Source organism: Atractosteus spatula, chromosome 3, assembly GCF_055471065.1.
Source record: "Atractosteus spatula isolate fAtrSpa1 chromosome 3, fAtrSpa1.hap1, whole genome shotgun sequence".
Classification (NCBI taxonomy): domain Eukaryota; kingdom Metazoa; phylum Chordata; class Actinopteri; order Semionotiformes; family Lepisosteidae; genus Atractosteus; species Atractosteus spatula.
The window spans coordinates 77,069,443-77,092,257 of record NC_142708.1 but is presented as its reverse complement, the minus strand read 5'-3'; the positions used below and the strand labels follow the sequence as shown (position 1 = coordinate 77,092,257).

Below are 22,815 nucleotides of genomic sequence, written 5' to 3'. Positions count from 1 at the left end.
CACTTAGAGATTACAAAAATCAGAGTTAATAACTTCAGAGTGAAAATACGCATCAACTATAATGTGTCACAGTCTAGCTTGTCAGGCAGCTCTGTCAAAAGTAGCCGTGATGACTGTGGTCTTTAAAACAGTCTGTACACAGTTTGTCTTCTTGAGGTTTACAATGTAGAGTGTCAGTAACGCAATTAGTATATCTCTTCTTTAAAGAGTTACCTTTTGGTGGACAATGCAGGAGCACAGTGTGTCTGTAACCCGTCATTATGTGAAGCTCTGGGTTTTCTTGCATTCTGTTTACAGCGGCTAACACTCTGTAAGGGTGACTCAGATGTCTTTAAATACACTTTGTGTCTCTCAGCGGCATTTCTATTTAATGCCTGCAAGGTGAACGAGCTGGCGTCACCTGACTCCATCTGGGCCAGAGGAGAGTTACAAAGCAGCAGGGGGCTGTGCAAATCCAAAACTGCACTGCAGTAACTCTCATAACCCAGAGGGAAACAGAAGCAGTTTAGTAAAAGTTCATTTTCTTTTCCATATTTTTCTTTTGCATTTGTTTTACTACTTCATGTCTGTTTTCTTTACTGTCTGATTATCACTGAAATCACAGGTGTAGACATTTTATTGGCAAAATGTGCTTCATCTTGTCATGCCAATAAAAAAACCTTGAATAGAATTACCCTGTAGACGCTTCCATAATACACCTGCTACAACTGTTGCAAGTTTTTCTTTTACAACAATTAATGGTTGAATTCCTACATCTTTCACTAAGGAGTCTTGTGTTGTGTCTCCAGGAAAACACCGGAAAACTGGACGTGATGTGGCCGTGAAGGTGATTGACAAGCTGCGATTCCCGACCAGGCAGGAGAGCCAGCTGAGGAATGAGGTTGCGATTCTCCAGGTAACCCACAGGGGGGGACGGTTAGCACCTGCCTGTGCAATCTCACTGAGCGCCACACACTGTCACAGCTTGGAACAGCATACTCCATTTTGCACACTGGATATGGGACAAAAACCATTCATGAAACAGAATATGGACTGTAAGCTTGTTTTAATTGGCATTTGACCTTTATTGGTAATTAGAGTAATTGTAAAGTAAATCTAAAGATATGGCCAAGAGAAGCCAAAGGTAGGCAAGGTACATATCCCAATCTGCTAATTAAAGCCCAAATCCTGCGTCTTCTGTAGGTCTCTGTTTCATCAATGGCTAAAAATCTGGAAGAGCTGTTCTGTTTGGAAGTGAATTTGTATTTTATTTTTTAATCCTCTATTCATCACATTAGGGAAGTGAGAACAAATAACACAATACGTAGAAATAGTTACTGTAGTGTAAATTAAACTGGTTTTGATGTTCAACAAGATCAGGGCATTGCCATGATAAGTTCATGATAAAAAGCGAGGGGCAAACACTGGGGACCACTCACAGCTCTCCCTGTGTCTGGCAGAGCCTACGCCACCTGGGCATCGTCAATCTGGAGTGCATGTTCGAGACGCCCGAGAAGGTGTTCGTGGTGATGGAGAAGCTGCATGGGGACATGCTGGAGATGATCCTCTCAAGCGAGAAGGGCCGGCTGCCTGAGCGCCTCACCAAGTTCCTCATCACACAGGTGCCTGCTCTCTCACCGTGGGCTCACTCCAGGCTGGTGCTGAAATTAGACAAGTTTCACCACAGTGAGCTCCTGTGAGGGAAGAGTTGTACTGACGGTGCTGCCTGTGCCTTTTCCTCATAGATTCTGGCTGCTCTGAGACACTTGCACTTCAAGAACATCGTGCACTGTGACCTGAAGCCTGAGAACGTTCTGCTGGCCTCAGCAGACCCCTTCCCACAGGTACTGCTCAGTGTGCAAGATGTTCACTGGGAATTGTGCACTCTCTCTTTTTAGACAGAGTATCCAGAAGTTTACTGCTGTGTACCTGCACAGTAGGTATGTGGGCTGCAAGAACAGGCCCTGTCATCATCCTCTTAACTTCCTGTTATTCATCCCCCACACTTCTCTCTCTCTCCCTTCTGTCCCTCTCCTCTTCTCCCTCAATCCTGTGATCTGTTGATGATGCAATATCTCCAGCATTACATACTGCCTTTGACCATTTAGATAGATGGGGCACCTATATTAGAATGCTATTTATAGATTATGCCTTCAACACAACTGTTCCCATCACGCTGGTCCCGGAATTCAGGAATCTGGGATTATGCAACTCTATCTGCAAATGGATACTGCATTTGCAGCTCAGGCAGAGCTGAGCCAGTAAAAACTGACAGAAATATGTCCTCTACAGTGATCCTAAATACCGGAGCTCCTTTAGGCTGCTGTCTCAGCCCCAGGCTGTACTCTTTGTTTACATATGACTGTACAGCAACTTACAGCAACAACCACATTATCATATACACTGATGACACCTGTCACTGGGCTGATCAGTAACAACAATGAGTCTGCATATAGGAGCGAGGTGGAACATCAAACAAGGTGGTGCTATGAAAATAATCTGGCCCTGAATATCAACAAGACAAAAGTGTTCAATGTGGACTTCAGGAGACCCAGAGGGAGTGGGAGCTGCTTTGTACTTCAGATCTCCGCCATCTTGGATTGGTCTCACAACACTGTAGGCAGTCTGAAAAAAGCACAACATCGCCTGCATTTTCTGTGGTACCTAAAGAAATGCAGTATGGGGAAGCAATTAATCATGAACTTTTACACAGCACCATAGAACGTGTCCTAACTCTTCGCATCACTCCATGGTACAGTATGTAAATAATACCATACATGACAAAGACACTCTAAAGAGTATTATCGGATGCGACTTACCATCAATTGATGAGATTCACACAATCTGCAGTCAGAGTAAAGCCCGATCCATTATTCAGGAACCCGACCAGAAACTGTTCTTCTCCCTGCGCTCTGGGAAGTGGCACCACACCATCAAAGCACAGACCACCAGGCTCAAGAATACCCACTGGCAGTTCACATAGTTTTTACTTGACTACCACGTATTTATTGTCCAGTGTGTTTATAGCTCTTTATTGCCAGCTGTACATTATTGTGCTTTGTTGAATGATCATTATTTATTATTATTTGCTGTCTTGTAATGTGTGCACATTGTGTGAAAGTGTTGTATTGTACTGTACACTTTCCGAGAGAAAAGCCTGAATAAGAATCCCAATCCGCATGGACATGTGGCGATCAAACTCCTCTGTTTCTCTCCCGTGTCTTTCCATCTCCCTTCTGTCTGCAAAGGTAAAGTTGTGTGACTTTGGATTCGCCCGGATAATCGGCGAGAAGTCATTCCGACGGTCAGTGGTGGGCACCCCAGCATACCTGGCACCTGAGGTCCTTCTGAACCAGGGCTACAACCGCTCACTGGACATGTGGTCAGTGGGCGTCATCATGTACGTCAGCCTGAGCGGCACCTTCCCCTTCAACGAGGACGAGGACATCAATGACCAGATCCACAATGCTGCCTTCATGTACCCCCCGAACCCCTGGAAACACATCTCTCCCGAAGGTACCACAGCATTATGCAATTGAGCTCAACTCTGTCCGTTCAGGATTTAAAATACTAAAATCAAACCTCCTTGTTGCTGTCCTCTGGCAAGGACTAAAGATACTCAGTTCTTTTGTCCTGTCTGTATGTGATCATTTAGACCAATGAATTAGTATTTGCCTTTTGTTGAACTCTAAAGGATTGCAATATCTTTTTTTTTTGCACATGGAGAAACAAATACATTTAACATTACTTCCCTTTGTTTCAATTCTGCACTTGTTTCTATATAATAATAATAACTTTATTTTATATCATGCCTTTAAAGGTGGCTTCTCAAAGCGCTTTAAGGAATGACAACAACAACAGTAAAAATAAAAAAATACACAAGATAAGCACGATGAGAATACACAGTTAGAGGAGACAGTGGATGGGGTTACTAAATACAGTAGGAGCATAGGGGTAAAAACAGAACCAGTTAAGTAAAAGCTCTTCTAAAGAAGAAGGTTTTAAGTCTGGATTTGAAGGAGTTTAGAAAAGGTGACTCTCTGATATCCTTGGGGAGAGAGTTTCAGAGCTTCGGGAGCAGGAGAAGGTCCTGTCACCCATACAATGTAGACGGGCTTGGGGGACTATTAGGAGACCAGAATTAGAGGAGTGAAGGCTGTGAGGTGGGGAGTAGGGCGACAGTAGCTCAGACAGGTACTGAGGTGCCAAGCCATGCAGAGCCTTATAGGTGAGCATGAGGATTTAGAAGTCGACTTGATACTTGACAGGAAGCCAAGTACAAGGACTCCAGGATAGGAGTAATTTGATCACTTGCACTAGACCTGGTCAGGATTCTGACTGCCGAATTTTGGACAGACTGGAGTTTGTTCAATGTGGATTTGGAAACCCCAGCGAGTAGAGCGTCAGTGATAACATTGGGCGTAGTCTAGCAATGTTTCTCAGGTGAAAGAAAAGTGTTTTGACAATATGCTGCACATGTGGGTCGAATGTCAAACCTGAATCAAATATCACCCCAAGGTTGTTCAATTTAGACTGAAGCTCAAGTACAGAACCATCCACAGATAGGGTTACAGCACTGGCTTTACAAAGTTGATGGGGGGTGCCAATAAGCATGACTTCAGTCTTGTCGCAGTTTAGATGAAGGAAATTTTGAGTCATCCAAGTTTTTATGTTGGAGATGCAATTACATAGATTAGAGACAGCCCCACATCAGTGTCATGGATACCTGAGTATCATCAGCATAGAAATGATAGTTGAGGCCATGTGGGCGGGCGGTGGCTCTGTGGCTAAGGATCTGTGCCTGTGGCTGGAAGGTTGCCAGTTCGTATCCCGTGGCTTGCAGAGGAATCCTACTCTGTTGGGCCCCTGAGCAAGGCCCTTAACCCCAGCTGCTCCAGGGGTGCTGTATAAATGACTGACTCTGCGCTCTGACCCCAAGCTTCTCTTCCTATCTGTGTGGCTCATGGAAAGCAAGTTGGTGTATGCGAAAAGACAAATTGTATATGGCCAATAAAGTGATCTTAAAAGCTGACCAAGTGGAAAAAAGGAAACACATGTACAAGCACTGTTTGCCTGATTCTGTTATACATTTCTTTCCTCCTCAGCCATTGATCTGATCAACAACCTGTTGCAGGTGAAGATGAGGAAGCGCTACAGTGTGGACAAGTCCCTGAGCCACATCTGGCTGCAGGTACACACTGGTTTGACCTGTGGTGCTGATAAACAGCAGTGCTCTTAGTTTTGTTGTCTGTGTTGCCTGGAAATAACCACTAGAAGGCACTGTTGTACTGTTAGACAGGTAGATGGCTTTGCAGTTAATAATGAAAAATTGTTTACACTTATATAGCACTTTTCTGGACACTCTACTCAAAGTGCTTTACAGGTAATGGGGATCCCCTTCCACCACCACGAGTGATGGGTCTGTGGCGGTGTTAGATGAGCTCTCTTTCAGCAAAACATTTATTTCCATAAGATAAGCAGGTAAATAGAAACATGGAGACTGAATAAATGATCAACTATTAATAAAATAGAGAGTTAAGCCCCACTCGCTCTGTTTCTGTTTCTCCTGGTCTTAACTGCCCCTCTCCCTCTGCGTCTGGGGCTGCAGGACTATCAGACATGGCTGGACCTGCGGGAGCTGGAGTGCAAGCTGGGCGAACGCTACATCACCCACGAGAGCGACGACAGGCGCTGGCAGCAGTTCGCACAGGACCACACCCTGCCCTACCCCCCCCACCTCATTGCCCCCCCGGCCGCTGGCAGTGACGACTCGGATGACAGTGACATGCAGGGGCTCACCGAGAGGGTCAGCATCCTCTGAGCGCAGTGGCTCCACGGGTCCACTGTGCCCCGCCCACCGCCTGTCTCTCTGGAGTTGTGACATGCACAGAGGTGACAAAACCAGCCCTTTACAGGACTCGACTTCAATGGGTCCACAGCAAAAGCCCAATGGATCTGCAATCATTCTCCAGAGGACTGAGCAGCTCCAACACTCTCCTGTCTCCAAACAGTGACTTCTTGCAGCCGAAGATGTCCCTCTAGTGAGAGACCTGGCCATGGTCTTTCCGTCCTCTCTCACACATAGTGGCACATCAGCAGCTTCAGAGCCACAGTCTAGTCAAACTTATTCAAATGGAGAATTTCCTTTTACCATGGTGCTGTTAACTGTGAGAGGACATAGTTTTTCCATAGCTGATGCATGGAAGGGCAGTTTGATATTCCTACAAATACTACTGTCTATAAACTTTTCTAATTGGAAAATCATTGGGTTTCGTCATTATCCAGAGCTTGGTAAACCCATTGGGAAAACATGGGAAAGAACAAAGTAAAACCATGATCAAATGCCGGATTGCCACAGGGAGAGGCAGAGCAACGTCTCATGGACTGGGACCAGAGGCCTCTTGTAGCCAGAGGGGGGGGAGCGTCCATCCTACACTCCGCCCCAACTCCTGCTCACAGAGCAGGTCTGTCCAATGCTGCAGCTGCTTATTCCCACGGCTCTTGGAAAAACACAGGAGATGGGTTTTGCTTTTCATGAATGTGGACACTCCTGAACAGGAGCCTTTTAGGAGCACTTTTCCTCCACTGACACCCACAGATACTGTAATGACTTCCTTAATTTCTCTTTTATAAAAATTCAGCAATGCACGACTAACTGGCTACCCTTTGTATTCCAGTGTGGGAGGAGCTGGGCAAGGATGAGAAACATCATTACTGTGGGGGTGTTGGTGGTCTAACTCTTCATCCTCTAAGAAACTCCTGTATGTATAGTTCCCTCTTCTATGCACACGCAGCCTTCAATCACCCACTGCAGTGTTAAAAAAGTTCCTGCCTCAAAGTGAAAACAGGAAGTGATGGCAGAGTCGTCTGGGTGTGTCCGACTCCAGTGGGCGACATGGCACCCAGGTGCCAGTACAGGACTTCCAGTTTCACTGCAGTATTGCAGCTTTGATAGCATTAATATATTAAATATTAATATACACAAAAAGAGACCAGAAAATTTTTCTTCAAGATGCTCTCCAGAAAAACACATCATCCATTGATTAATTCTATGTAATTTTGTCTGTAACTCCTTCAAAAAGGTTATTTGGCTAGTGTATGCAGGGAAGACTATTGGCTTATTGAAGCATCAGGTGTAAAAAGCTCAGTTTCCAGAGAGCAAGCAACATCTCCTCTTTGAAATGCTTTCTGTACCTGTGTTAATTTCTACTGTTATACACTGCATCCGTCTTAAAGATCATTCCTGCTGTAAGAGGAGAAGTGATCTTTCCAGGCAGTAGAAGTGTGTGAAAGACTGGCTCCTCCATGCTCTCTGTGGCTCCACATGTCCTGTTCCAATTTTCTGCGGCCTGCTTCCTGAAAAGGACAAAGAGGCTTGTCAAGCTTTTGCTCTGAAGTGGAAGAAAGTAAAGGAAGCACAGAACTACCTGCGTAAATACAGAACTAAGAAAAAAAATAATTGCAAGGGCTGTGATTTCAAGACATGACTGAGTACTTCTTGTATGTTGTTTTGTTTTCTGGAGAACTGTGCTGTTAACATGTGACTTTGGTGTAATTGTAAAAAGGAAGGGACCCGCGTCTCCCTTGGCGCCAGTTTCCCAGTGACACTCCTATGATCTGAGATCTCTCAGGAAGGCATAAGAATAGGCTGTCAGCCTTGCAGCCACAAGAGGGAGCTGTGGTGTGGTTTCCCAAACAGACTTGTGTCCACAGTAGAAGCTTAAATGAGGTGGTTCTGTAATTTTGTTTCTTAATTATACAGAAGTAGATCCTACAATAAAACTGATCAAATAATAATGGGTTATGCTTGCTGAGAATGATTTCTTTCCAGGTTGGACAGCTGTGAACCAGAAGATTGTTTATAATCAGAACAATAGAAAGTTACTCTAGAGAGACTGTAGCGCCAAAGGTTTTACATGTGAGACTTGCACTGTTTATTGTGTTTCTTTTTATGTCCAAGCATCTTGCATGCTTGCTAAAAGTTATTTTAGAGTTTACTGTAGTAAACTAAAGTCATTGTTATATCTAGGTTTTCTTCTGGGTGAATCAGGGATCAACAACCTGGTCTACAGGTGTTTGTTCCCACAGATCTCTTGCTTCATTAGACCAGTTCAGCTAATTATGTCCTCAGTTGGAGTTTGATGTGTTCCTAGATCCTAAAAAATACTGATTCAAAGTTCTCTTCTTTGAACCTCGTACCCTCTTGCTTCGTGATGACGCCTCCATCAGCATGAGAGCCTGTCAGTGCTGGGAGGAAAGCTTGCTGGCAGAGGGAGCTTTCTGTGGCCACTGGAGGCAGTTCATGAGGCTGGGGGTGGACCTGGCTGTACAGATACCTGTGACTATCTGTGATGTAACAATGTACTGAATCCCCTATTTCTAATGTCTAGAGCCACTCCAGGTGATCTCTCAGTAAACAGACAGTTGTGTTTTTTACTGATAGCAAAGAGGCGTTCCCCAGATACGACACCTGCCGATTTCAGCCAAGATGAGACCTGGATGAGAATGTCATCTGAATGACGTGGAGGTGGGGAGGCGGAGGTGAAGTTTCACCTTTCAGCACCACGAGATCTGGCGCACAAAAATAGTGCAAAAATGGTGCAAAAATGACATTTACTGAGCACACCCACAAAAACAGGAAATCCTCACCAATGTTCGAAGTATGTTTTGTGAGCTTCATCAGCCAACTAACTTCATAATAAATCATTTAAAATAAAGAAGTCCCTGGCAAACAGAAGGCTTCCTCTGAGCTTTTAAAAGTTGAGTGACAGGCTGTGAACTCATGAAGAAATTAGGCTCTTTCAGCCTCTCTCTCAAGGTTTGCTCCTGTGACCTTGTTTCTCAGCAGAGCACAGCCGGCCATTGTCTTCAGGCAGCCCAGCGCAGACAGGAGCAACCCTCAGTACCTGTCCACAGGGAAGTGTTGCAAAGCACAAAGAAGTCATGGCGAAAGTCATGGTACAGCACAGGGTGCTGGTGCTGTGCTGGTGAGGGAGCAGCAGGAATATGTAACAAAGCAAAGCCAATGGCTGGCACAAGTCCTGGGGCTCCATGTTGAACTAGAGTAAACTTTATCTTCAGACAGGAAGACGCTCGAGAAGAGCAGAGCCTCCCTACTACAGCATTCTGGTTTATCATCAAACCGAAGCTCTTTTTCCCCACTGAGGTCATGGGGCACTCTGGGCCAAAAGGACTGGAGATAGGTGATTCTGACAGCCAGGGCAGAAAAGCCATGAGAGAGGACTGGACTCTGACTGCAATTACTTATGAATGCAAAGTTCGGGTACAGATATTTCAAGTCCCTGGATCTGTATCAAAAATCTGTATACGCATGCCTACACAGTTAAAAAAAATATTCGACATAAACTTTTAGATAATGATTATTGTTTTCTGAGCTCTTGTGTTTTTGTGACAGGTTAGTATTGGGTTCTCGTGTTTCACAGCCTCAGCGGTGCAGGTTTCTCCCGACAGCCAGCCCTCGCGGGTCATGACCCCGGAAAAACACGGGCCACTGCTGGGAAGCGGAGCGGTCGTGCTGAGTGAGCTTTCACGGCGACTGGCCGCACAGACTCTGGCGAGCGCACCGCGATGCATGTGCGCTCCGCAGCGCGGACTCGAACACGAGAGGTCATTTTGAGAGGCTGTTTTCGCAAGGGTCGCTCAGACCACATGTATGTAAAGCGCTTTGGGATGGAAAGGGCTATAGTACTACTATAAATTATATACTAATGTAAATAATTATTATTGACTGACTACATTCATATTATTCTCTTGACTTTTCTTACTTTGCCCTAGAGACGACAGACCTTGAGTTTAAACAAGGCTGAAAGACTCGGTGTACTTCTGAACAACAGTTTTTAAATGTTATAGCCGTTTGTGTGGTCCCGGCTGTATGTTTAATAGTGAAACCGTGATTAATCTGAACGCTGTGTGCAAGGCTGTACTGATTGATCTGTTTAGCGCTGGAATTCGCCTTGTTTTGGTCACGCCACTTACTGTAAACTCATAGACGCCTCATTCCTAGAAACAGCAGGACACTAGAGACAAACTGTTGTGGCTGGAGACTCGCTTTATTTAATCTGGAGAGAGCGTATCTGCTGTTTTGAACCAAATGTTTATCTTCGTGATGTTTTCTTAGGGAGCAGTGGTATTTACAGTATAACGGGCTCGCTCTCCAACAGCTGCGAGGGACTTCTGAGTCTTTACAAGCTGGGAGACACCCTGTAGGTTAGAAACCTGAGGACTCGTTCATTAATGCATTGAGCGTGTGCGGTGGATCCCACATCTGATCAAACCAAATTCAGGATGTTACTTCACAGATAAAATGTGTAAAGCAAAATACTGAAGTGGGCAGTATTTTGCTTTACACGTGTTATCTGTGAAGTAACATCCATTTCTAAACAAAGCTGGAAGAGTTGTGGATGTTTTATTTCTGACAATTTCAAAGAATTCTGAAAATTATTTTGTTGTTTTTTTTAAATGGGGTTATAATATTACTTACTTCGCTATACTTGCATTAATATATTTAACTGTTTGAAAAAAGGCGACGTCTGAAAATTTAAAACCTCCATAGAGAGACTTATAAAGGATGTATAGCACAAGACCAAGCACAAAACCAAACAATGCTGTATTGGGTAGTTTTGATTCCTCACACAGGGCCTGATGTAGATAGACAGGTAAAAAGCTCATATAGTTATACCTGTCTGAAGAGTTGTGAAAAAAGTAAGAGTGGGTTAAAGAGTTCAACAAAACAGAGTTGGGGTTGCGTCTGTACCAGTGAAAAGTGTGAAAGCATGGTTTGTGATCTTACTGAGAGCAGTTCAATGTTGTTTTTCCACACAGTAAAACAAAGACAGAGGATGGGTGTGGGAGTGAAATCCAGGTGCACAGAGGCTTGAAAACAGGTGGCTGCTCTTTGCACAAAGAGTTGCTGGTGTTTGCTCTTTTCCACTCACTTCTGTGAAACTGGGGGGTCCGTCATGAAGCAGATGGATGAGATCTAGGGATCAATTAGGTACCAGCTGCCTGGCCACCCCTTGATTGCCACCCTCTTTGTGTTCTTAATGCTGTGCTTGGGAACCAACAGAGTTTAGCAGCAGGCTTTCCATCTATATCTGATCTCTAGCGCTCTGTGCTGCTGCGTCTGTGTCTGTGTGTCTGTGTTGCTACTGAGCCTCTTTCCATTGTCAATCGCCATGATAGCGCTGTTACTTTCCATTAAGGCAGCTTTTGAAAAACAGGCTGAGTGCCTGCCAGGAGAGTTGGCGGCAGCAGATTTCCATTTCAAAAGGCTGAAAAATAACACAGAAAAGAGAAACCAGGTTGGAAATCGGAGAAGTGAAGAGGAGGAGTAGGAGTTATACCATCCAATTCTCCCAACTGTCCCCTGCAGGGAAATGGAAAATACCTTCTTGGTGGAATATGTGTGTGAAACCTGCTGTCCAGCAATCTGAGCTACTAAGCTTTTGCAAACCAGAGGGACATTTACTGTCCTGTAAAGAAGTCAGCACAAGAAAGAGTTTGGCTGTTCTCCCCATCCTCATGTTGGGGTCTGGCCATGCACCCTGGATTCTTCCTGCCTCCCAAAACTGTGCAGGCTGGGTGTGACAGGCTACTCTGGATTGCCCCTGCAGGCTTTATCTGGTCTCCCCACCTGATTGCCGTTCCCCCGTTCGTTGTTTGCAAGGATTGGGACTGCACAGACATTAAACGTAAGAAAGTTCCAAACAAGAGCAGCCATATGCCATCTGGCCTGTTTGGTAGTTTGCAGCTAAGTGATGCTAAGATCTCAATCAGCTGTTTCTTGAGGGAAGCTTCAACAACATGGCTGGGCAGTTTGTTTCACACTCCCACCACCCTTTGTGTAAAGAAGTGCTCCTGCTCTCAGTGTTAACTGCTCTTCCCTCTTTTTTTCTGAGTCTGAAGGCAGAGATTTGCTGCTGTTAAATCTCCAGAGCGGTGGAGAATGCGACCCTGGAGCTGCAGACCTTGTTTGTTTGCAGGAGAGGTGAACTTCAAAGTGATATTAAAACATATTTCAATCTCACTGACAGAACGCGAACATTGTGTATTTATGAAGACGTTTAAGTAGGAAGCTGTCCTGTAGTCACAGCTGAAAAAGGGTCCACAGCCGAAACATTGTCTCTTGTCTTTTCCTTAAGCCTTTACTTGTTCCTTGTGTATTTATTACTTCTGTGGATGTGGCTTTAAACATTTAGGAATTCCACTTTCACAGGCATATGATTAATTTCTGTTTTGAAGAGCCACCTGCACCATGTTTCTATCTTGCTTAATAGGTGTCAAACATTTAGGGCTTGTAAATCACAGTTTATAGGTTCTTTAATTATTAACACTGAAATCAAATATTAAATCATTTGTATTTGTGAATAGTATGATTGTTGTTAACATTAAAAATTAAAGTTAGATTAACTACCTGATTGAAACTCTGTAAACGCTGAGTTTAGATATTGCAGTTTATAAATAATTTCTAAATGAAATCAGAAGTCTGTAATGTAAATGTTACTCTTTATATATCTTTGTCTTGAGAGGTAGTTTTTAAATCCAGACAGCGGAGGAGAGCTTAAAGCTGCTTTCTTGCAAGGTTTAACTCAGTGACACCATCTCATTGCACGTTTTGTTAAAGAAAAGGTGCACAATTAAATAGCATTGAAACTAACCCACAAGGTCTCTCTATATATACGTCCCTGGGCCACTAGCCTTCAACATTTCTTCTCGCCGAAAGGTAGATGTTCAATCTTATATTTTTCTGACTTTAGCAATCTGGTTAATTAGAAGCAAGAGTGACTTCTCTGGCCCTCATTTTGCTCTACTAAGAAATTTTCAGTTCTTTACTGTTTTCCTCCCCTGTAACTAACTTTAACTTCCTGGCAGTGAGAGTGAAAGTGATCAGTTACTTTTTTACAAGAATGTTACAAGAACGTGTTGGTGGGGAAACAGTTGAGCTACATTTACCACTCATAGATCAGAAGTGTTATAAAGTGTCTAATTAAAGCTTTTAAGTGAGACAGAAAGTATAGTACAAAACATCAGAACTAACAGCCATCTATGTCATCTAGAATAGATCAGGTTTTCTTGCTTTTTTGGTACAAGGTCCCTACAACTTTCTAACATGTCCCAGGTGAGTCTAATTTGCTGTACAAGCCAGAGCTGAATGTGGCCATGAAGCTGCCCTACTCCAACATGTCTATGTTTACATTAGATTTAGTAGATTTAATTTAATCCAATACTACATGGGTGTTGTTTTCAATTGTACAATACTTTTATGTTAAAAATGATATACAATTTATATTATATAGTACTAAATAATTTTGATCAGGGTTTATGTTATTTATTTATACTTGTAACATTATAGTATTCTGGGTGATAAATGCATGTAAATACCTGTTTCAGCTTTCAAATTTTGCTGTATTGTATAAAGTCTGTTCTTGTGTTTAAGACAGTATTATAGTGCAAAAGAGGGGTAATAATGGCCAGTAAGAGTCATGGCAGCCTGGAGTCTGTCCTTGAAAAGGGCACAAAGCAGGACTGTACCCTGAACTGGGTGCCAGAGAACTCATTTATCTAAGACAGCGCGTCTCTGTGAAAGGCTACAGTGTCGCTGGGAGTTGTGCACATGGAAGGTGGCCTAGGTTGGATTTGAAGACTGCACCCTCATCTGTGAGGCAGCAGTGGTGACAAGCACAACATATTTCCACCCCTGTCCAAACCTTTTCATCCTAATGTTTTCCCTCCAAAGATAAAAGCAGACAGCCTTTAGTTGCTGACAGGATGAAATTAAAAAGTCCTCGATCACAAAATAAACCACAGAAGTAATAAAACAGAGACGGCACTCTGACTGTGCTTTTGGTTTGTTTTAAAGGCACAGAACACAGCTCTGGGGTGGTTTCCCACATCCTGTGTTCTGTACACAGGTGTTTCTCTAGATGACGGGCAGAGTCACACCGGAAGCAGAGAGGCACAGCACAGCACTACAGCTTCAGCTTCACTTTCACAAGCAGGAGAAGATAGTGTCAATCTGGTTTCAAGGTGGCTGTTGAGTCTGAAAACAAAAAACAAGCTGGTCTACAGGAGATGTTTGTAATATACTCTTTTTTTGATAAGAAAAAATGCCTTCCAAACATTAATAGAACTGCAGGAAATTATTAAAATCCGGTTTTTGTCAGACCTTGCTTTCAAGAACACATCTTAGTTTTTGTTCCCAGAAGATCTCTTATTTATTTATACTTTATATGTACTCTGTTTGAAGCTCCTCGTCTTAGATCATTTCATTCACATGGGCATTTTTCCTGCTAGTCCACAGGGACAGCTAGTTCAAAAGGGTGTCATTAATAAATTAGTATAATTTAAAAGAACAGTATTTGTTAAATTAAGAGGATTAGTGAGTTTTGAATTACTTTTCTTCTCCAACTGAATTGATAGGTTTTTGTTGGTTTTGTCAAGTTTCTGTGCTCATTTCTTGGTTTTGGAAGCACCAATCTTTGGGTGTGCTGCTGTCAGTCTGAGCCAGCAGAACTCTGCTCTTTCTGTCCTTCAGTTTCTCAATGAAACTCTGTTTCTGGCCAGTAATTGTCTAAATGACTCTTTATAGCACATCCAATTAGCAATTAACAGCCACCATTAGGAAACATGCACCCAGAATAATGCCCTTGCGTCCAGCAGCTTTAACTGCAGATGCCTGTTTACAGGAAGAGCATCACCAGCACATGGCACGGGGCCATGGATGACTCCTGGCCAAACCCAGCGCTGTATGAGCTAAAAGACAGTCAACATAGGTGCAACAGGCAACCCTAAATCATCAAGAAAGCTGGATCAGACTGGGAGTCCCTTTGTACAGCCGTTCACTCTCTGAAATGGGTGTGTGTTCAGGGCTGCATGCAGCAGGCAGAGCACTGGCTCTTACAAGGAACAGAACAACAGGAGTGAAAAACGCCCAGGTAATTTCTATATGATTATTCATGTATATTGCCCAAGGAAGGTTAAGAGATTTTAGAACAGTTAACCCCAGTAGTGCCAACAGTCATGGAAGAGCAGAGCAGCATGCAGGTATCTCCATACAAAGAGTGGCTCAACCTGCAGCATTTGTTCCTTGAATTATAATAGGCCATGCATTTTTACCTCTTTCTGGCTTTTTCTTTAAAAGTCAAGTTTTAATTTGGACCCACACAGTGGTATATTATTTAGTGCTCCTGTCTCACAACTCATGGTTCGATTCTGTACTGGGATGCTTTCAGTGTGCAGTTTGCATGTTCTCTCTGTGTTTGTGTATTGGTCCAGCTTCCTCCCACCTTCCAAAAACACGCTATCCAAGTTATTTTGCATTTTGAAATTACATGCTCTGTTATTGACTAGTGGCATAGAGACAAACACTGCAGTGTTTGTCTCTGGATTGGGCTCTAAGGTCTCGGGTGGATGGGAGAAAGTTCATATTTGAGAAACAAAATAATTATACAAGGAGGTTACCTGATCAATTGGGAGCAGACAGTTGGTCAGGCGACACAACCAGGAAGCAGGGGCTTCCAGGTGATCCGTCAACACCTGCCATCTGTATACAGAAGGCAGATCCTCCTTGAATCTGATTGAATCAGATTGGGCAGGTAAAAGGAAAAGGTAACATTTAACTACAGTATGTCAATTTTTGAGAAGAGTCTCAGACACTTAATGTTTGGAGAAAGAGTTTTAGAGAAGGATCTCACACAGATGTCACTGCAAAACCATTGAGCAGCTTAGCTACTGTGTCTGGTTATTATAACTAGAGAGATTTTGAAAGAAGTATTATTAGTTCAAGGAAGAGCTTTTCGTTTTTGGTGGTTTTGCTTTTTTGTTCCCACACTAAAGTAACCATAGAGCACTGGTTTTGTACCTTAGTTAGACCCACTTATTAAAAGATTGATTCTACAACACACCACCCCCATTTGTGTCAAACTATATTTTAAGGTTAAAAAAACAGTACAAGTGTAACTATGAGTTGCCCGATATGACACTTTTGAAGTTTTGAAGTGGTTTCATTATAGAAACAAAAAGCAGTCACTCTCTGTTGTGTTTGAGGACCAAGTCAAACTGCCTACTCCTACTTTATATTCTAGATTGCAAATACTTTTATAACCCAAGACACTTTCCTAGATACTGGCTACTGATGTGCTTTAAATGAATTGTTTGTAGTGGGTTCAGTGGTTGTCTGTGGAGGCCCTAGTCAGGAGAATTACTGTCATTGCCCAGGAAGTCCAGTTGAAGACTAGCCATGATAGAGTTTTGTTTTTATTGTGCTTAATTTCTTTCCCAGGAAAGGGGGTCAAGAAGAGCTACTTCCTCGTAGTGACCTTTGGGCAACATCTCTGACGGAAAAAAGCTCTTCAAATTAAACTTCCCATGAACTTCCCAGGAAATATAGGAAATATATATTTCTTAATAGATTTTCTCATATCCTGAAGGCATATGTTTTATTCCATTTGACTGTAAATATTTAGGAAAGTAGTTCAGGTGGGTAGCTGCGTCAGCATGCGTAGGCTGCAAAGGAACAAGTAATAGGTTTATTCCATGCTGAAAAGAGAAGAAAGAAAACACAACGTTTCGGCTGTGGAGCCTTCTTCAGGTGTGAGCCGAAGGCCAGGCCAGTCACCCGAAGAAGGCTGCACAGCCGAAACGTTGTGTTTTCTTTCTTCTCTTTTCAGCATGGAATAAACCTATTACTTGTTACTTTGTAACATTGGCTTGTTGACATAGTCACTCTCAGGCTAAACAGAACTTTTTCTGGGTGAAGAATTTGAACTTGTGACAGACCAAATCGAGTGAACATTTAGTTATTGTATATGAACATTCCCAAGGTAATAATTATTACCTTTCTTCTGGGTAGTAAGCTTATTTCAATTCCATACTGATAGTAAAAAATATTTTTTCACGCAGAGAGAAATCAGTGTGCGGGGTAGACACAGGGAAAGACAGGCAGCCTTGATGGTGCGCTTAGTGTAGAGGAAATGCCTGTCCGTCTCCACTGGGATGACGGCCTGTTCTCTTCACAGTCTTCTTACGGTCATGTTAAATACCATGTGGGCCAGGCATCAAATTCCAAAGGCTGGGAACAAGTTAGTTATAATCAGTTAAATGGGTAATTTGACGTAATTTAGAGATCATTTGAAACAAAAATCACAATATCCTTCAGCTCTTAAGTATTCCCTTCACTGGAAAATGACTTGATTAATGGAACCACTGCTTAAAAAAGTGTACCTCATCTTTAAATAACTAGGGTAATTGGGGCGACCTCTAAATATAACTGGATTGGGGCTCTTCAGTAGCAGGGCTTGAAAATCCTGACTTAGAAGGAGATTCGAAAGCAGGAAGGTAGTGGGGAACAGCAATCATGACTTTGCTGTGTTGGTCGCTGTGATGAACGGCTGTGCTACGCTCTGGTCGCATGGGCCTATCATTTGTATGTGGTGGGGTGGTGGCTCTGTGGCTAAGGATCTGCACCCGTGGCTGGGAGGTTGCCGGTTCAAATCCCACGGCTGGCAGAGGAATCCTACTCCGTTGGGCCCCTGAGCAAGGCTCTTAACCCCAACTGCTCCAGGGGCACTGTATAAATGGCTGAGCATGTGCTCTGACCCCAAGCTTCTCTCTCCCTGTCTGTGTGCCTGTGTATCTCATGGAGAGCAAGTTAGGGCATGCGAAAATACAAATTCCTAATGCAAGAAATTGTATATGGCTAATAAAGTGATATTATCTTAAGTTCCAGACCACATACACAGGTAATGAAGGCACTGATCTTTTCACAGTGCTCCATAAAGGTTCATAAATTGACTTTTATATAACATTGGAAAGTGGACAAAAGCTCCACACTCTGACACTATTAATTCTGATGCCCAGTACAGACGCTACTGCTCTGTCGTTAAGCACAGAACTTTGCTTTGATGGGCCTATCATTTGTATATAGTTTTTGCTAGTTCTGTGTTATACAATATGTATTGCTGAATTATGTTGTGTGTTACCTGTTGTGGATCCACAATGTTGTCTTGTGTCCACCATCTTGTGTCAGGTTACAGAGCTTGTCAACCCCACCCCTTAAAATGGAGGTTCACCTTGACATCAAAGGGACCAGAGGTGGGGCTTATAGTGTATAACCTGGCCTAGGTGGTGTAGTAGTGGTTGGTAGAGTTTTGGTCTGTCTGGTTGGTTGATCTGTTTGCAGATCTTGGTTTAGTTTCCATTATTAAACCTATACTTATTTTGTGACTTTTCTGATGGTACAGTGTTTCTTTTGACTTTGCTGAATAGTCATGCTGGGTAGTAAGTCACAGTCACGGACAGGGTTATTAACTGATGCATATTGTGACATCTAGTTGTCTTATCCCTGGTTGTTGTCTACACAGAGATCGTCACTCTTTGATGCAGTGGGGATTCCGACTGGAAAGCCCTGAGTGGTGAGCTCAAGAGGGCACATGGCGTGACTCCTGGGACTTTCTGCAATTCAGAGGAACTGATCTCAATCCACTGGGGAGCCGTAGACTCAGTCTTTAAAGTAAGCACAGATACAGATGGCCCGTGAGGACAAGTAAGTTGATTCATTCTCCGTGAATGTGAGGAACCAAGAAAGGGGGTTTTCCCTTAAATTACACCCTGCTTTCATTTTTGTTAGTTGTGAAACTTGCAGTGCTTCAATCATCAACCTGCTCGTTGTTTTTCAGAGCTTTTTAAAAATCAGATGGACAGTTTTCTTGACAGGAATTCTTGTTGTAGGAGTAACAGCACCGAACATTAGAGATCACTAACAAGAAGAGGCCTTTCAATCCATCTAATTTATTTTGTTGATACTGCTTAACTGATCCTAGGATATCATCCCACCATTCCTTCATAATCCATAGGTCTGAAGTTGCCAGATCCTTTGTAGTGGTTTTGAAATGCTTGAATCAGGTCTCAGTAGAACATTCAGCTTCACTGAGGCAGAACCTGGAGGCTGAAGAAAAATGTAATTAAATCTCTTTGAATTATTTTTTTTTTATCTTGACTGTATTGGTTTAAAAAATATTCCTTTCTTATATTAATTTTAATGTTTTTAGCAAAAGCTTTTATTCAGGATGATTTCCAGTATTATAAGGTACTTTATACTGTACACCAGGCTTTTTAGAATTATTACTGGTAACATGGCCTTTCTCAAGACAAATGAAATTAAGTTTCAGGAGTATAATTTAATTTCTTTTCAAAAAGAGGCACAGTGGCACAATATTTAAGTATTTCTGCCTCACAGATCTGGGGCTCTGGGTTCAATTCCAGACCCAGGGTGCTGTCTGTGTGGAGTTTGTATGTTCTCCCCATCTCCACAGGGGCTTCCTCCAGGTGCTCCAGTTTCCTCCCACAGTCCAAACATATACTGGTAGATTAATTGACTTCTGAGAAAACTGGCCCTGGTGTGAGTGTGTGACTGTGTTGTATATGTGTCGCCCTGTGATGGACTGGCGTCCCATCCAGGGTGTACCCCACCTTGAATTTGTGCTTGCCAGGATAGACTCCGGCTCCCCAGCGACCCTGAATTGGAAGAAGCAGATGGAAACTGGATGGATGGATGAAACCCCAGTTTTGGATGAATCCCAATGCAGTTGTCTTATTGGACATGTATAGAGGCACTGTGGGGAGCAGGACCTACAAACATACAGAAAAAATGGTCCTTTTGTGCTCCGTGAAAATAAAAAAAATATACCATATGTCTTGTCTTGTCGTGTACAGCTAAAGGATAATGCTGGAGTCATTCTTTTTTCTTTACTTTGCTGTGGATTTCTCAGTTTGTAGTTTTTAGAATGTTTCTGTTTCTTATCCAAATGCCTTTAAAAAGTGTCTGTTAGTATATACAGTACAGCAGTGCTTTGACATTTGGGTGATTTCTTGAGCACTGCAAGCTGCAGCTGACATCATGAATTATATAGCCTGTGGGCATAACTGAGTATCTGGTGTAAAAAGAAGTTGGTGGTTCAATGCTGTGGTTGACCACTGTTAAACCCCTGCTGTTTCAGTTGCACAGCTGCAAGCACACAGTATTACCTATAGCAAAGACCACCTGGTCCACAGGCAATCGAGCAAGTTTATTTTGCTGAAAATCGTTAGAAATTAGTGAAATGTGAAGAATTCCAAATACTTTTAATTTTTTTTACATGCTCCAGTCTTGTACTGCCCAGGCTGTCTTACGTGTGATCTAGAGAACCTGCCGGACTTTGGCCCCAGGACGAGCTGGGAGCCGTGGCACTGGTGTTTCACTGTCACCCAGAGGTCCACCGAGGGTGGAATGCAATGAGGTCATGTTTCTTGTGGTGAATGGAGGCTTGTGGTTTCTGAAGCCCTAGCTGATGTCTCTTTGTCACATGCACTGAGCTCTGTGTATCTCCCAGCTTCCTCTCCAGACACGGGAGCTGTTAGTCACACCCCTGCAGTCTGTGCATACAGCAATGCCTCCATCTTCTCTCTGTATACTCTCTGGCTGTATCTCCCTCCTTTGTGTTGGCACACTGCTGTCGATCAAAAGGTCATTCTGACTGGTAAGCCTTGTCAGTAAAGACAAAACAATCAAGCGATAAAGGCTTTAACCTTGTTTTGCTGCTGATATACAGTATATGGAATTTTAATTTGGATTCAGGTGTTGGTGTTGGATCCTGTTTCATTTTACATATTGTGGGATCTGAGTTGTGTGGGATTTCTTTGCTGGGACAGAAAACCTCCTTTCATTCATGCATGGAAATGTGAGTACCAACGTACCCTAAAGCTCCAGAAACTCTTCTTTTACTTTAAGTTTTTCTGAATTGTTTTTTAAACTGTTGTCAGTGCCCAGTACCCCTGCTCTTACTATCCTTCTTGCATAGCCAGTGTTGACTGATACGTGTTTGCTAGGTGGGATTTTAATTTTTATTTATATCATTCCTTTGTGAAAAAGTGAGTAAGTGGAACTTCCTTGAAGATTTCTAAATTTAAATTGATTTCTTCCTGTTTTGGCATTTTTTTCTTGCAAATGGCATTTGGCTGTCTCACCTTCCCACGCAGAGACTGAAATAAGTAATGGAATTTCTGTGGAGAAAATAAACCTTATAATCTTATGAGGGTTTGTGCAAAATCTATACACAAAATGTCAGCCCTTTAATCTATATTTGATCACTTTCTTCTCATCATAGCTACTTTTTCATTATTTGCCTTTTTTTACAAAACTTAGATTTTTTCATATGTCTATGAATTCTTATTGCTGCTGTAATTCCTTCATTTTTCTGCTTATTTTGTCATATATTTGGTAAACATTACAAATAGAAATACCCCCTGTTTCAGGAAGAAGTAAATGAAAAGGACTGCCCTTGCTGCCCTATAAATGGTCTTGTCTGTTAGCAGTCAGTGACTGGTAGACCTGTCTCAAACTTCCTGTTTCGCCTGCCGCACACGCACTTCAATTTGGACCACAGGCTGTTGAAACACTGCAGCTAAACGAGAAAATTTTCAAGTTTTGAATCCCATTTCATGGGGCTACTGCTACTTTCTTACTCTTTCTCAGTAGGTGTAAAACAAGTTAAAATAATGTCATAATTAAGCAAACCCTTCAGTCAGAGGGCTCAATCAGCTTGATATAATCACCTGTTCATCGTTTGTTTTAAACGATATCTTGTTTGAAACAAAAAAATCAAGCAGTCTCCCTGTGTTTCAATGGAATAAAATCTGAACCACAGGTACACTCGAAGACCATGTGGCACGATCAGAGACCACGCTGGTGAGGATAAGACTTAATTTTAAGTCTTGATGCGTTAGAATGAGCTGCAGTGCCGATGTGTTAGCAGTGCCACCTCAGCTGTGACATGTTTGTGCCTGTGATCCCTGGCAGTCTCTCCAAGCCCGAAGACAGGGAGTGTCGGGCAGCAGGGACACCTGAGTGTCCTCGGCAGTGGTGGCGCAGTGAGGGTTGCGTTTGTCAAGAGATGGAGCAATTGGGGTGAACCACACTCCGGACATAAATGCCAATAATCTGCACAAACACGGATCCATTATTATTTCTAAAAAAGTAAAAACCTTTGATTTCCTAAAGCTTCTATAATTTGAAAATGAGTTTCATAATCAACTACAGAATGCAGCTATGTGTCAAATATCAAATTTATATGTGTATTTTGATTTTTTTTATATGTTAAAAAGCCAAAATTCCACGGCTCTGAGGATAGAAATACTGTACGTCTACATTTCTCCTTTTTCTTCTAAAGATTTAATGTACAGTTTCAAACTGTGTGTACTCCTACTTACACATGACCTTCAGTGTAAGGCTCCACAGATGTTTCCTTACAAGACAGCAAATCGGACCACCTGGAATTTCTTTCCGACAGTGGAATTGTAGTTTGTTTTTTGCTGAAGTGATTCCCTTGTGTTGATGTACTGTAATATGAAACCCATTCTGTGTCACTGTGGAATGAATTGGTGCACAGAGAGACAGAGACAGCAGGCCAGTGGTTTGGTCTTGCTGCCGGGAAGTTCCTTGTTCAAGTCCTGAGTACCCCTAGGTCACTCTGCCTGTTAGCCTGAACAAGAAACTGAAGTCCCTTATGTTGCTGAGCTGTGAAACAAGGTCCTTTTTGTGTCGGTGATCTGTAGCCACTATGAATTATGAATAGTTATCCTCTCTGAAGATCTTGGCCCTTGTATGTTGCGTTAGATAAAAGGATCTACTAAGAGGCAAATCATCAACATACACCCCTTGTTATAAAGGACATTGCAGACACATTGGACCAGAGCTGGCTTAAAAATAAGTTTCCTGCTATTTTCCCAAAAATTTCCAGTGAAGTTATTTCTGTCCTTTAGCTAATTGGTGAGAAGAATCAT

At 42.7% G+C, this 22,815-nt stretch overlaps 1 protein-coding gene and 1 long non-coding RNA gene across 2 annotated transcripts in view; both read left to right on the top strand.

Moving 5' to 3' along the window:
* prkd2 (protein kinase D2) overlaps positions 1-7,770 on the top strand; it is a 39,507-nt gene extending 31,737 nt beyond the window's left edge. Inside the window, exons 13-18 of the mRNA XM_088912302.1 lie at positions 789-895; positions 1,440-1,601; positions 1,725-1,823; positions 3,228-3,495; positions 5,085-5,170; positions 5,588-7,770. Coding sequence (XP_088768428.1) covers positions 789-895; positions 1,440-1,601; positions 1,725-1,823; positions 3,228-3,495; positions 5,085-5,170; positions 5,588-5,800 — 935 coding nt within the window. The 3' untranslated portion in view covers positions 5,801-7,770. The remainder of the gene's footprint in view (positions 1-788; positions 896-1,439; positions 1,602-1,724; positions 1,824-3,227; positions 3,496-5,084; positions 5,171-5,587) is intronic.
* Positions 7,771-9,605: 1,835 nt separating this feature from the next.
* On the top strand, positions 9,606-19,660 carry LOC148838838 (uncharacterized). Its single transcript, XR_016090859.1, has 3 exons — positions 9,606-9,650; positions 18,360-18,541; positions 19,488-19,660. It is a non-coding gene; the product is annotated as an uncharacterized LOC148838838 (long non-coding RNA).
* Positions 19,661-22,815: the final 3,155 nt, after the last annotated feature.